The sequence below is a fragment of the Drosophila innubila genome (genome assembly GCF_004354385.1).
Source record: "Drosophila innubila isolate TH190305 chromosome 2L unlocalized genomic scaffold, UK_Dinn_1.0 4_B_2L, whole genome shotgun sequence".
Lineage (NCBI taxonomy): Eukaryota > Metazoa > Arthropoda > Insecta > Diptera > Drosophilidae > Drosophila > Drosophila innubila.
Window position 1 is genome coordinate 16,656,463 of NW_022995372.1, and position 14,170 is coordinate 16,670,632.

The 14,170-nt window shown below is 35.1% G+C and overlaps 1 protein-coding gene across 1 annotated transcript; it reads right to left on the bottom strand.

Moving 5' to 3' along the window:
- Window positions 1-298: 298 nt before the first annotated feature.
- On the bottom strand, window positions 299-8,017 carry LOC117794522 (hybrid signal transduction histidine kinase A). Its single transcript, XM_034635160.1, is given in 9 exon segments — window positions 299-1,834; window positions 1,900-2,077; window positions 2,481-2,760; window positions 4,029-4,182; window positions 4,258-4,361; window positions 4,426-4,976; window positions 5,792-5,894; window positions 5,964-6,127; window positions 7,627-8,017. Coding segments are annotated over 6 exon segments (2,217 nt in total). The 5' UTR covers window positions 4,958-4,976; window positions 5,792-5,894; window positions 5,964-6,127; window positions 7,627-8,017; the 3' UTR covers window positions 299-865.
- Between the last annotated feature and the right edge of the window lie 6,153 nt (window positions 8,018-14,170).

Genomic DNA, 14,170 nt, shown 5'->3' on the forward strand with positions numbered 1-14,170 from the left:
GTTTGTTTTTATAATATTTTTGACTTGTTAATAAAATTATATTTTATCGCTTTTCTCTGATATTATTTCTTGTTCTTTAGATTTTTCTTAAACATTTATTCGTTGTATTCGAAAAATTCTCAATATTATTATTTACCTTTTTCGATTTCTTTTAAATTTTGTGTATGTTGTTGCCATTTCTTTTGTTTTTTGCACATTATTTTTGTTGCTCTTCGGGAATTCATAATTTGGAAAGTTTTCAACAGAGTTTAAGAAATTATTAAATGATGTTAAGGTTAATAATTGAATACAAGATGTGTTTTGCGTATATTATAATGCATACTATCTTTATTTTAAGCAAAAGTTATACATTTAATGGTAGTTTAAACATATCGCGAACATCTGTCGTTGTTTTTCCATTTGTTTGTTTCAGTTCAGTTTCTGTTTTACTTCTTTGTTTATCTACGTATTTGTTTATACAGTTATCAAATAGGCTTAAGTATTCTTGTTTTCAAGTATTTTTCTGGCGGTTTTTGACCTTATCCAAAATATATTTAACTATTTTTAGAGTATGTTGCTTTCTTCAAACAAAAACTTAACCTTACATTTTTTCACTTTTTTTTTGGTAGCTGTGAGGCGACTAGACTTTGCTCTTAGCACAGAAATAAAATCAAGAACTAAGTATTAAATCAAATAATAGCAGTTGAACTCCATATGAAACTAAACAATATTATAAAACAAAATTCGATTTAAACAATTTAAAAAAACTAAAAAAAATAAACATATTTAAATTTAACTTTTGTCTTAGCTTAGAAATTTCAAAAAAAAAGTGGTTATGAAAATCAACTTAAATCATAAATATATGTAAAAGGAGGTCAACTTCTCCTTACAAGAACCAATTTGACCAAGATGGCATAAATGAGGATTGATAATTGTTGCTGCTTTTGTTGCCAGCGACTGTTGTTGTTGTCGTCGACGTGTTGTTGTTTCCCAAACTTGCAGCATGCCGGTGACCATTTGAGCCGCTTGCCGAGTTGCCGCTGCCACCAACACTATTGTTGCTGTTGTTATTGCTGCTGCCGCTGCTGTTGGCTGCGCTGTTGGCTACATTAGTGAGAAACTGGGCAAATTCCTGCTGCAGTTGGAGCTGCTGCTGCAACAGCTCGAAATGATTTTGTGGCTTGTTGTAAATGAATTTCGTGGAAGTTTTTAAAATGGTGCTGGATGAGGAGGCATCGACATGGAGCGTGGCGTTGGACGAGGTGTTGTTGGTGTTGGTGTTGTGGTTGTTGCTGCTGTTACTGCTTGTTGTTGCCTTGTTGTTGCAACTATTTACGGTAAAAGGGGTTTTGTTTTGACGATTGTTTGTTGCTGCTGTTGCTGTTGCAGTTCCCTTTGTGGCACCTAAATGTGACAGCGCCTGCTTGTTGCTGGATGTTGCAAGCTGCTGTTGCTGTTGTTGTTTCTGCTTGTTTGTGTTATTGTTGTGCTGTCTGTTGTTATGATTTACATATTTGCCAAACTGAAAGGCAACATTAATGTTGCTATTATTGTTGATGCTGTTGCAAATGTTCTTGTTGTTGTGATTAGTGTTTTTGTTGATGTTGTTGTTATGATTGAGCACCAAACTATTGGCAGCCAGCGCCGCTGCCGCCGCATTGGCATTGACAACAGCAGCCAACTTGGTTAATAATTACGTTTGCTTATTTTTGTTGGTCTTAAAGCTGACTTGAAGTACACGATTGCCCAGCGTGTAGCCATTGAGGGATTGAATGGCCAATACGGCCTCCTCATAGTTCGTCATGGTCACAAAACCAAAGCCCTTGCATTTATTGCTCTGCAAGTCCCGTATTACCTGCAAATATATTGAATTAAATTCAATTACAAATCAATTATTTTTTTAATTGAATCATCATTCACCTTAACGGACTGCACGGCTCCAAATGGCCCAAACAGCTGCCATAGAACATTCTCCTCAGTTTCGGGTGCCAAATTATAGACAAAAATGCACCAGCCAGAGCTAGTAATGGTATTGCCTTGAATCATGCCATTGGTAATTAGATCACTGGTCAGCGGCGAATAGCGTGAGATCACAGAGCTAAGGGCAAAAGAAAATAAATGTAGACTTATTCTACAGCAGGAAACTAAGTCTATGACCGTATTATGATAAGTCTGATATTTCTTTTAATACCTTTCTTTTTTAAAAATGGAGTTACGGTGAGAAATAAAGATTGAGAAGCGAGAATAAAGGAATGAGTAAAACAAGCTTTTAAATTGAATACAGAAGCGCCTGTTTCTTAAAGAAACAACTAAAAAGTGAGCGTCAAAATGAATCAAAAAGTTAAAAGAGAAAATTAAAAAAATTTTTTAGCTATTCTAATGGAAATGTCTATTATAAAGGAACACAGTGTTAGATTCACTCCCAATCCACAGTCCCTAATTGAGTTGTTCTCTCTTCTTCTTAAAATTTTCTAAGCATCTTTATTACTTGCTCTGCTGACCTGTAACGGCCCGCGTTGGGATGAATGGCGGCGGCAGCAGCGGCTGCAGCGGCACCGGCAGCGGCGTTGGCTGGAAAAGCGCGTCCGCCGCGTGTATTTTGCGGTGCAATGTAGGCGGCGAGGGGTTGCATGCTGTTCTTGTTGCTGCTCGGATTGTTGGCAAACTTAACGGTTATCGGTTCGGTGGAATTCTTCGGTGTGGTGCCGTTTAGCTCCTTGATAGCGCGATCAGCCTCAAATCGCTGATCGAAGCGTATAAAGCCAACGCCCTTGGAGAGACCTACGAGACGGCGAAGAATGGAATTGGCAGAATTATTCAGATTAAATACAACAAAATAACATATAATATCCGATTATGCGTAAGTGTAATTATTGAAAAATATAAAATATAAATAAAATGTTACTAATACATACTATTGTTGGACTCAGCGCGTGCTTCTTTAAATTTTCACGATGAAGATAAAGAACATAAAAAATAAAAATACATTAATACCAAATCATATAAAAATAAATAAAAGAAAGTCGGAAAGAGGCTATAGTCGAGATCCCGACCATAGGATACCCGTTACTTATTTTAATATAATATATATAAAAGTACTTTACTACCTAATAAAAACTACTGCATACTTTTAGTTGATTGCATTGAAGTAATAACTTTATTAATAACTTTGGTTAGCTATTATTCCCGTTCTACTTGCCCGATCTTGCTGCGGTTAAGTGAGATTATAGATAATATGAATAGATACATTATTTACCATGAAAACTGTGTTATCTTAAAAACTGAAGGTGTGGTGGTTTTTAGCGATATTGGCTTAAGTTTGAAACAATCCAATCTGCGTGGGGCCTATAGAAATCTGTGTGCCATATTTGGTATGTCTATCTCTTAGTCTCTGAGATCTAAGCGCTCACACAGACGGACATGGCTATGTCGACTCGGCTGTTGATGCTGATCAAGAATATATATAGTTTATGGGGACGGAGATGCCTCCTTCTTCCTGTTACATACATTCCAACGAGCACAATATACCCTTTTACTTATTTTTTAAGTAACGGGTATAATAAGGAATTAAATTCATAACACGCATAGTGTTAATGACAAATAGAAAATAAGAACTTTTCACATTGCGATTTAAATAAAAAAAGGTGAAACCTACCAGCCGCATGTTCATCTTATTGTATTGATTTTTTTAAATCATTTTTGTTAACATGAAAAAGTATAATTGTAAAAGAAATGTTGCATTATTAAATAAATCAAAAATAAATATAGTCAAAAATCAGTATCGAATTGTCCTAGCTACGAAACTATATTTATTACTATCATTTTAAATTTCAAAATGGTTTTTCAAGTAAAATTGATTTCTTTTCAGTTGGCCTTGTCTATGAAAAAACTTTGATATGATTTGCGTACATCAAATAAACTATGTAAAGATACTTAATGGTGATTGAAAGTAAAGAGAATGTAATATCCTTAAGACGAGAAAGAATTTCTGACTGAAATAAACTGATCTGTTGACCAACAAAAATTTACTCATAAAGTTGTCAACTCACCAGTGATATTATCACAAAGTATGCGCGAAGTTATGATCTTGCCGTATGGACTGAACAATGATTCCAAATCGGACTGTGTCATATTCTTTGGAAGACCCGATACATATAGATTGGCTCCCTTAATGCTCTCCGAGCTGGGACGCGCAATGGAGACCTGATGAACGATGAATGAATGCAGAGAATGATTAACATTGTCACATTTTATAGATAATTTTAAAAGAGTTATTACCTTTATGGTTTTGTTTTGCAAACGAAGACCATTCAATGCATTGATGGCCTTCTCTGCATCCTCTTGCTTCACATAGTTGACAAAGCCGTAGCCCAGACTTTGACCTTTGAAAATTAAGAACAGTTAAGTAAATGTTAATCGAAAAACGATTTGCAATTGTCAGCTCACCTGTGACCTTATCGCGTATCAACTTGCAGCTCTCCACCTCACCAAAACTAACGAACAATGAACGAATCTCATCTTGCGACATCGTTTGTGGCAAATAATTCACAATCAAATTAGTTTTTGGATCTGGTTCGTTGTTGTTGTTGTTATTATTATTGTTATTATTATTATTATTGTTGTTATTATTAGTAGTATTGTTGTTATTATTATTGTTGTTGCTGCTATTATTATTATTGTTGTTGTTGTTGTTATTATTATTTGTGGCTGCAGTGTTGGTGGTGTTGCTGTTGTTGTTGTTGCTGTTTGCTGTGGCATTGTTGCCCGCAGTTTGATTGCCAGTACCGACAGCAGAAACAGATGCTGCCGCAGTCGACGTTGAGCTGGAGCCGCCATTTTGTTGAGCCTGACTGTTAACCACATTACCAACAGTGGTGGCACCACTAGCTCCAGCCGTGCTACTACCCGTGCCTGTGCCACCACTAACAATGCCAGCTCCCGATGGCTGCTGTTGCACCGCTGTCTGACCCTCAACCATATTGTTGACGATGTCGCTGCTGCTGTGATATGTGGCAAACAATTTTAATTAGTGAATAAAATGAATCATTCTTATACGTATGTTATTCTCAGCTGACTAACCCAAATTATTTTTAGACTTACAATTACATTTTTTAGTCTTAAGTATATATAAGAAATATCTTAAATATAAAATAATATGTGGAAATATGTTTTTTTTTACATTAGGAATTAAAATTATGACTGAGAGGAGGAAAAAGTTTAACTTTAACTTGCATTACTTGATTCAATTACACTCACAGTAGGTATTCAAATCATTATGAATGCTTATCCAAATTATTTAGTAAACTGTATAGCTAAACAAATGATCTTTTTAAACAGATTTTTATTAAGGAGGAGACAAATCCAATTAAACGTTAAGGAAGCAAGAATGCTACAGTTGGAGTGCATTACTACGAGATACCCTATAATTTTAATATGTACAATCTGCACACTTTAACTTTAACTTCGCCAAATTAAAAAACTTATTTCTAGAACATATAGAATTATCAAATTTTGTTCTTGAAATTACTGTTCTTTTTTATAACATAGAAAACGAAATGCATTTTAGATGCATTTAAATGTTCTTTCATTTAATTTAGTTTTTAAATTGAAAAATAATTTTAAAAACTGATAAAGCTGACTTCTACTTCCTATTATGCATGTATAGTATAACTATATTATCAAGTTTTACCCCTTATGAGTATAAAGTATAAATATCACTAAAGACATATCTTATGCGCTTAAAATTACATATTTTAAACTTAAGTTTACTTGAGAAAATATTAAAATTAAGTTTAGATATGACAAACTTTACTGCTTTCTTATTTGAAAACGATAAATAGACTTGAAGTATTCACTAATTGGATATCTTAGTGAATTCTCTTTTAAATAATACTGCTGTTTCGCGTTTCAAAAATCTGCAAGGAATGGGAAGTCGATTAGTATGATAATGAATAAAACGATAATTGCAAATATTTGTAGCTTACCTTAAGACGCACGCACGATGCACAAGAGGTGAAAGAAAAACAGAAATTGTTTCGACTTGAATAGTTGACTATAGCCTAGTTATAAGCGCGGGCAAAGTGCGCCTAAGTACAGTGAGAATTCACTGCGTTTACGTAATATTGTCTTTGTATGTCCGAAAGTGTAACTGCAAAAAGAAACGTACAATAAAGTACGATAAAAATCAATTATTTTAATTTAATTTAAATGATATGCAGGTAGTACAAGTGACAGGTAACAATCGACAATCGGCCAAATGGCAAACATGGCCAACAATTTTAATGAAGCCGTAGAAATGTTTTGGCCCTTGTTGTGGCACAATTCCATTTCAGTTGCGGGTTGCTCGACAAATAGACTCAAAAGTGTATCGAAAAATCGATGTAATTAAAATGACGAGTTGGCTAATTGCAAGGGGAGAGGGACCTGGAGAGAAGGAAGTAAAGCTATAGCACATTCGGAATTGAACAACAATATTAAAATTGTAACAACGTTGTAACTCGGAGAATTTAGTATTTATCCAAAAATACTATTCAAAATATAATTTAGAAAATTAGTAATTGCTAAGAAAGACATAAATTAAATTTATCTTTGAAGTGACAATGATAAAATAGTTAGTAAACAACTAATGCCGTAGGATAATAGTACACGAATCATATCGATTGAATATGTAAATTTGCCTCAGCTTGATTATTATCAAGCTATATATTATAGTGCTCAACTGAGAGATACACTGTCTTATAATGCAATGAAAATAGGTTTACTAAGATACTATTGTTATCTGTGAGATACTTTTAGAATCAGGAACTTTTTTTATATACAATTTAATCATGATTTTGATATATTTCTAAAAAAGTTACAAAAATCTTTCTCACTAAACTTTTCTTTTTAAACAGGGGTGCTACATAAAAAGAAACCAACCGAAAATCTCCCAAGAATTTGTTGAGCTTGGGGAGATTTTCGGTTGGTTTTGCTCACTGTGGCACCTCTGAAATGAAATGATGGCAAAGAGAAATTTTAAAAGAACAAAATTATAGAAATCGCGCTCAGAACTCTTTTTATGGGTTTTGAAATCCAAAACAGAAAATCAAAAGTTTCATATTTTCAATAAAAGTGCAGGCGATAATAGCTAAATATAAGAGTGCAAAGATATTTATAGTTTTATATAGGTAAATAGATTTAGATTTAGCCTTAACCTAGCAAACTGCTCTTCCATAGGATTCTTCAATGTTTAAGCAAGAACAGATTTACATTTCACCTTTTGTATTTTGTATTTTGTTTTTCTGTATTTTGGCCAAATGTTTTCTATTAATTTGGCTGGGAATTTTGCAGGCGCAAGTTAAATCGCACCGCAAATCGTGCGAAAAACTAATATTTTAAAAATAAACAAACAACTGTCGGTTGGGGGATGGGACAGAGTGGGGGTTGGAGAAGCATCTGTGAGAGCCGGCAAAAGTCGCAAGAGTTATATTTTCGAAATATTTTTAAAATAACAAAACGAGCTACGGAACGTCGCGACGTCGCTGCTGCGACTCATTTTTTGAGGTTAAGTGGCGACACCAAAAACGAAAACATCGAAACAAAATATTAAAATCGTTGAAAATTATATAAATTTACAAGAAAAATGCATATATACAAAAGAAATGTTACCTTTTAAAGTGAAAACAAAACTGCGAAATGTAAATAAAACTTGTTGCGTGTTGTTTTTGGTTTTTGATTTTGGGTTGCGATTACGAAACACTTTTGTTTGGGATTGCGTACAAGTTTTTTTATCGTTATTTTTTTTTTGTAATAATCGAAAACAAACCGAACAATTTGAGCAAAAACTTATGCAGATCAATTGGTGTTTCAGAAAGTTAACAAAAAACGGCAAAAACTAAAGGCAAATCGAACCGAACCAAACCGAACCGAACTGAATAGAATCGAACGCAATGTTTAACAATAAGAATGAATAATAATAATAAGAACAATAATAATAAGGAAATAAAATCAAACGGAAAGTAGAAAAAGAACACGTTCCTGCAACTCAACAGAACAGAAATAAACTGATTTAGTGAGCGGCATGGAAATTATTTTTATGCCGCCGCGTCGCTGCTGGCGCAGCCGTCAAAGAGTGGAAGCAATCGAACGCAGCGACGCGGCGCCGTGTCACACAGTCCCCAGTCATGGGGCCAGGGAGAGAGAGACAGAGAGAGAGAGAGAGAGCACGCTAGCAATGCTAGACTACATTTGTGGAGCAGCAGAGTGAGAGCATTTTGTTAACGCTCTTTCAACATTTGAATGTGCTGCGCTCTCAGTCCGAGTGCGCAAGTGAGCGTAATTAAAGAGCACTGCCTGTACTGAGCGGGCGGTTGTATAGATCACAGCACACACACACACATGCACGCATTTGTAAATAAAAGCGGATGATGGCATCGCTATGTGCAAGTGTGTGTGTGAGCGAAGCGAAGAAAGCAAAGCGTAACAATTCAATTGCATGTTAAAATGATAGCAAAGTAACAGAAAGAAATATTTAGTTATTATATGCAACTAATAGAACTCGCTTGTTGTCAAAGACAGCTGTTAAAATATATGTATCAGCGCCAGATTAAAAGCATAAACAGCTGTTAAAATCGATTATCAAAACAACACGCTGTATGACAGTATTACTAAAAAGAATTAACTTTGAATTAATTATTATACTTTGGATAGCTTCTTTTTATATTTTATTAACTCAATATATAAAAATGTTTAATATATTGAAAGTCCTGATCTGAAAATAAATGATAAAATAAGTATCTTAAAGTATCGACTCATAATAATACAATAAAAATTCATGGTTTCACTTATTTTTTAATTTTAACAAATTTTAAAATAGCTTAATAACAATAAATTACAAATATATTGCATTCAATAAAGATATTATACTGATCCTATGTGACAACACTAAAAACCCTGCAATATGTCGCTTGATATTAAAATCTAATAATCAAAGTAAAAGCGACTAATAATAAATGACAGCCCTACCCATTAATTACTTATGAGCCCTTTGTTCTTTAATGCCCACAAATAGTGTAACAAAAACCGGCAATTTCCATTCATAAATTGTTTTTATTTGTTTCCGGTTAATTAACGAAAGACAAGGAATTCAGGAAAGTTCCCGTAAAACGCAGGCGTATCAACAGTATCACAGTGAATGCAAAAATGCAAGAACAAAACAAAAAAGTGACACACCTTACAGCACAGGCAAAGGCCAAAGACAGAAGGCAAAATCCAGCCGAAGTCTGATGGACTGAAAGGAGGAAGCAACAAAAGGATAGACGATAGGCTATGCTACGTTGCTTTTGGGTGCGGCAGAAATGAAGAGAGGGAGCGAGAAAGAGAGTAACTGCAGCAGGGGCAGCGGCAGCAGCAGCAGCAGCAGCAGCAGCAGCAGCTGACATCTGAGCGCCCCTTAAGATATGCAATGCAGAGAGCTAAAGAGAAAGCTCGTAGACTTTGAGAGCGTGGTCAGCAGCAAGTTGAGACGCCGACTGCGTTTTTTAGGTTAAATGACGGCTGCAGCCGGCGCGCCGCGGCGTTGCAAGAAACTCAGCTGCATGTGAGTGTTTGAGTGTGTGTGTGTAGGCGGCATTTGGCAGCGAAGTGTAGAGAAATGCTTTGCGACGCTGGGCCGCCCATTGAGCCAAGTTTTTACTATCGTTAGTGTGCATGCAGGCAAGTGTGTATGTTTTAGTATACATACATATGTATGTAAGTAACTGCGAAAAATCGACAATGGGTGTGGGCACTTTGTATGTTTGCAGCTACATATGTATGTGTGTATTTATGTATGTAAATCAGCAACAATTCGCCATTACACTTTTTTCAAATATCGCCATTTCTTACTTTAGATTTAATTTTCCAGAGTGCAACAGAGAGAGCGCTGGCAAAATATTCTTCACTTATTTTGCTCGGAATGTATGCATTGGTTTTTTGAGAAAACTGGAAATTTTAGTCGATGCAAATGAGTATTAAAATACACGCACAAAATGTTAGATTTGAACCGATTTACACGATATACGATGCACACATACATATGTTTACACAACGTATATGTATGCATATATATGTATGTATGTAATTATGTGAGTATGCTAGATGTGTGTATTATACCGATATACAACAATTTATAAACGACGACGATACGACGATAATCAAAAAACACAACTTGCTGCCGGAGAGTGCAAGAACTAAATGATTAAAGTGTTCAACTGCCGCCAGGATAAATGCAGCCAGGACGACGACAGCGTTGACTTCGCAGTCGCTGTCGCTGTTGCCGTCGACGCCAAAAGCGCAGTTTACTGCTGCAGCTACTCTCTTCCTATTGGGTCGTACAGTTGAGTGCGGCTGGGAGAACGAATGAGGCGAACGCTGAACCGAAACTGCGTAGTTTTTTTTGCATTACCATTTACAGTGGTTCATTGCACACGTTTTTCGTTAAATCATAACCTCATAACTTTAAATGCTTTACTTTTGTTATCTGTTTCTTTTTTTTTGAATTTGATGAAGAATTTATGTTTAGTTTTCTTTATCAGACATGAACAATTGGACAGTTAAAGATGATTAACATTAATAACAATAACTAAATTAAATGATTGTTTATTCAAAATTAATTCGACGTTAATTATAAATTACTTACGCTATTGCTAATGTTTGCACCACAGTGAACGCGAAGCAAAATTTGGTTCCAGAAATGGAGTAAAATCGGAAGATGAAGCGACAACAATAACAAAAGTATGCAGCGTCAATTGCGCAGGTACAGCAGCACCAGCAGCAGTGCAAAAAGGCTGCAACAGTGCGACGTTAATTTAACGGTGCTGCAAGCTCTCTCTCTCTCTCAATTGATTGCTCTCCCACTCTCCAGCACTTAGCCGAATACCCTACATTTGACTACAAAACATAAACAAGGAAATGCAACGATGACAACGACAAACACGAAACGAATTGCGGTAGGTTCTCTATTTTATAGAGAGAGCGGGAGAGAGAGAGAGAGCACGCGAGAGAATGCCGGCCGCATATCAGCAGCGAGGCATCGTTGGTCCAACAGCCAAAAAGGCACCCAAACAAACAGTTAAACCGACGTACATATACACAGACACAAAGGATTTGCAAACGCACACACACAAGTACACAACGCTGGCGTCGTGGCGCTAGCGAGCCAGCGAGCGAGTGGAGGGTAAATAAGCCGAAAGCCGAACGAGCACCCAGACCGACCGACCGAATGCATCAGCCAAGAAGCTCAACTTGACATCATTTGTGTCAAAAGACCATTGAACTCTATGCGGAGGAAGTTACTCCTATGCACACAAGCCCACTCACACACACACACACACACACACACACACACACACCCACATACACGGAATACTTCTTCCTCCAGGCAAAATGCATTGTTTTGTTGTTGCTGTTATTGTTCTATGTAGCGAAAGCAGCAAGTGTTTACATAGAAATGCACACACTACATACATATGTACATACATCTAGTCAAGTAATTGTTTTCACAGCATAATAATAAAAACCATTTCTTAGTCTGTATTAGTTTTTTATTTTATTATTTGTATGTACTTATTTGTTCTTAGAAATAGGAATAATGAGATCCTTTTAGTTAATCTTTTTTTTTAATAAAATTCAAATTTGTGAATGTTGAATTACTTGGCTCACTGTTTACATATATACTATGCAAATACAACGTTATTAATAACTGTTACTTGGATTACCGAACATAACCCTTAATTACAATATTAATTTGTTTCTTCAAACAACTCATTTGCCATTTAGTAGTATTTTTACGCATTTTACTCACAATTTAAATATCAGTTAAATAACGTCCACAAAAATACTACAGAGCTTACCAAACTGTAAGCAAGCAATATAAAGCTGCTTCTAAAACTGTCTGCAGACTAGAGAGTGAGGCATTTAAGAGAGCAAAGAGAGACTTACCTTACGCTTGCTTATACCATTGTGATTGTTGATAACGCTGTTGTTGCTTTAATTCAAATGTCGCCTGCAGAGCGCGTGAATTCGGTTCATCCCATGAGTTTTGTAAAAACTGAAGCTCAAATTGCTGCTCTTGTTGTTGCTGTTGCTCGTAGTAGATGGTGTTGTTGTTGTCGTGCATATAAAAGGCATGTTCGTGCTTCTCATGTTTCAGACTGATGTATTGATGCAGGTGCTGATGAACAGGCGAAGGAGCAGGAGGCTGCATCCATGCGCCACTTTGTGCCGGCATCTTGTCGCTTATATCGGCTGTCCACTGCACAGACTGATATTGCATTTCAATGCACTCTTTGTGTTTCACGGCAACAGTTTGACAAGGCCTGCCCCAAGGTTGCGGCTCTTTGTTAAGAGTATCCTCGTATGCGTAGATAAGACACATATGCTTTTCTTCTATCACTGGTAATTTATTACAATTGAACATATTTGAATTGTCAAAAAAGGAATTAAGAGTATCTATTGTATCCGATGAATCACTCTTGATAGTTGATGTTTCCACAAGTTTATCTTGCGACTTTGCAACCTTGGCGCGTTTTCGTTGATTGCGGCGCTTCTTGCGTTTTGCACTCTTCTTTGCTGCTTTTACCACATCTTCTGTGTCCTCAACACAGGCGTTTTTGGACAACTCGGTGCCAACTTCAATTGTCAATTGTAGTATGCGTTCTTTCTGCTTCTTTCGCTGATTTCTACGTCGTTGCGTTTTCGTTAAAACAACATTTACTTTTTCGTGTGCTCGGTTCATTTTCTTTAAACGCAACAAAAAAAAAAACGTGCAACCAAAAAATGTCCGTTGTTCCGTTATTCTAAATAAAAATATACAACTGATTTTATTATTATTCCTTTATTCTGCTAACGAACTCTCCCTCGTTAATTTATTTCACAACACACAATTAACTTTAGTCAATAAACTCACCAAAGAAAAAATAAATAAAAAATAGTTATCACGAAATTGAACTCAATTCTGCCGCGCAGTTTTGTTTTTGTAGAGTTGCATAGAATAAGTGCGTCCAACTTTTTAGAGGAAAAAATAGCTGTTTCTGACTAGAAATTTAGCTATAAATTGATAAATTTAAACTTAAGGTATTGCAAATTTCAAAATGCAATACCTTTGCAATAAATTAATATATTTAAGAACATTTAAAATTCAAAATTACATAAGATAAAGGTATACATTTTAATGTAGGTTTGAAGTTTGTCAGCCCAAGGGGAGAAAAATTACAAAATTTGACTCTAAAGAACATATTTAAAAAATGCTGAAAATTCCAACACAAACTCTTCAATAATGTTATAACTTTTTTCTTAAAAATCAGGCAATTATCAAAAAATAGGTTGAGCATTTTTAGTTACCAATTTTGACATTTGACCCAAAATGGTACATGCTGCTAGATCGGATAATGTAACGGGGTGGCAGCATTTGGACCGGGTGGCAACATATGTGCCAGGTGGCAAAGCGTTGTTTCTTAAGAGGCCGCGCAACTTTTAATGTTATAAGTTTTTAATTATTAACTTTGTATTTCTATTATCATTATATATTTTTTATTTTATTCATTTGAGCTTAAAATGTTTAAGTAGAAATAAAAAAACGAAAATTACATTTTAAATGTTAAAATTTTGGAATAAAATGTTGGGTTGTTGCTATTTTAAACTATTCGAAAAGGCTATAGTCGAGATCCCGACAATAGGATACCCGTTACTTCTTCAATAGATATATATATATATATATATATATATATAAATACTTAAAAGAAATTACTTGTATTGCTTTGAAAGCATTGATTCGCCAGAACTGCCGTTCTACTTGTCCGATTTTGCTGCGATTCAGTGGGATAATATAACAGACAATAATAAAAATTAACGTTAATTACCACAAAAAACTTATCATGCTCGGGCATCCTCCCTTTGTATCCCAATTCAAATAAGAGTTTGCAATTTATTTAGATTTTATAGTTTTGGTTTTTGTTTTTTATTTTGATTTATCAACTACTGTTACGGTAATTGCATATTAAATTGGTTGTTTTTTTTTTGTTTTGTTGCTTAAACTTTAATAAGTGTACTTGGTTTTTGCAGCTGCGGTTTTTGTTTTTATTTTTTTTATTTTACTCGTTTGTCATTAATTATATTTGTACAAAATATATATATAGATATACTTGTGTCTGTTTACTTTTAATTTTTATTAATA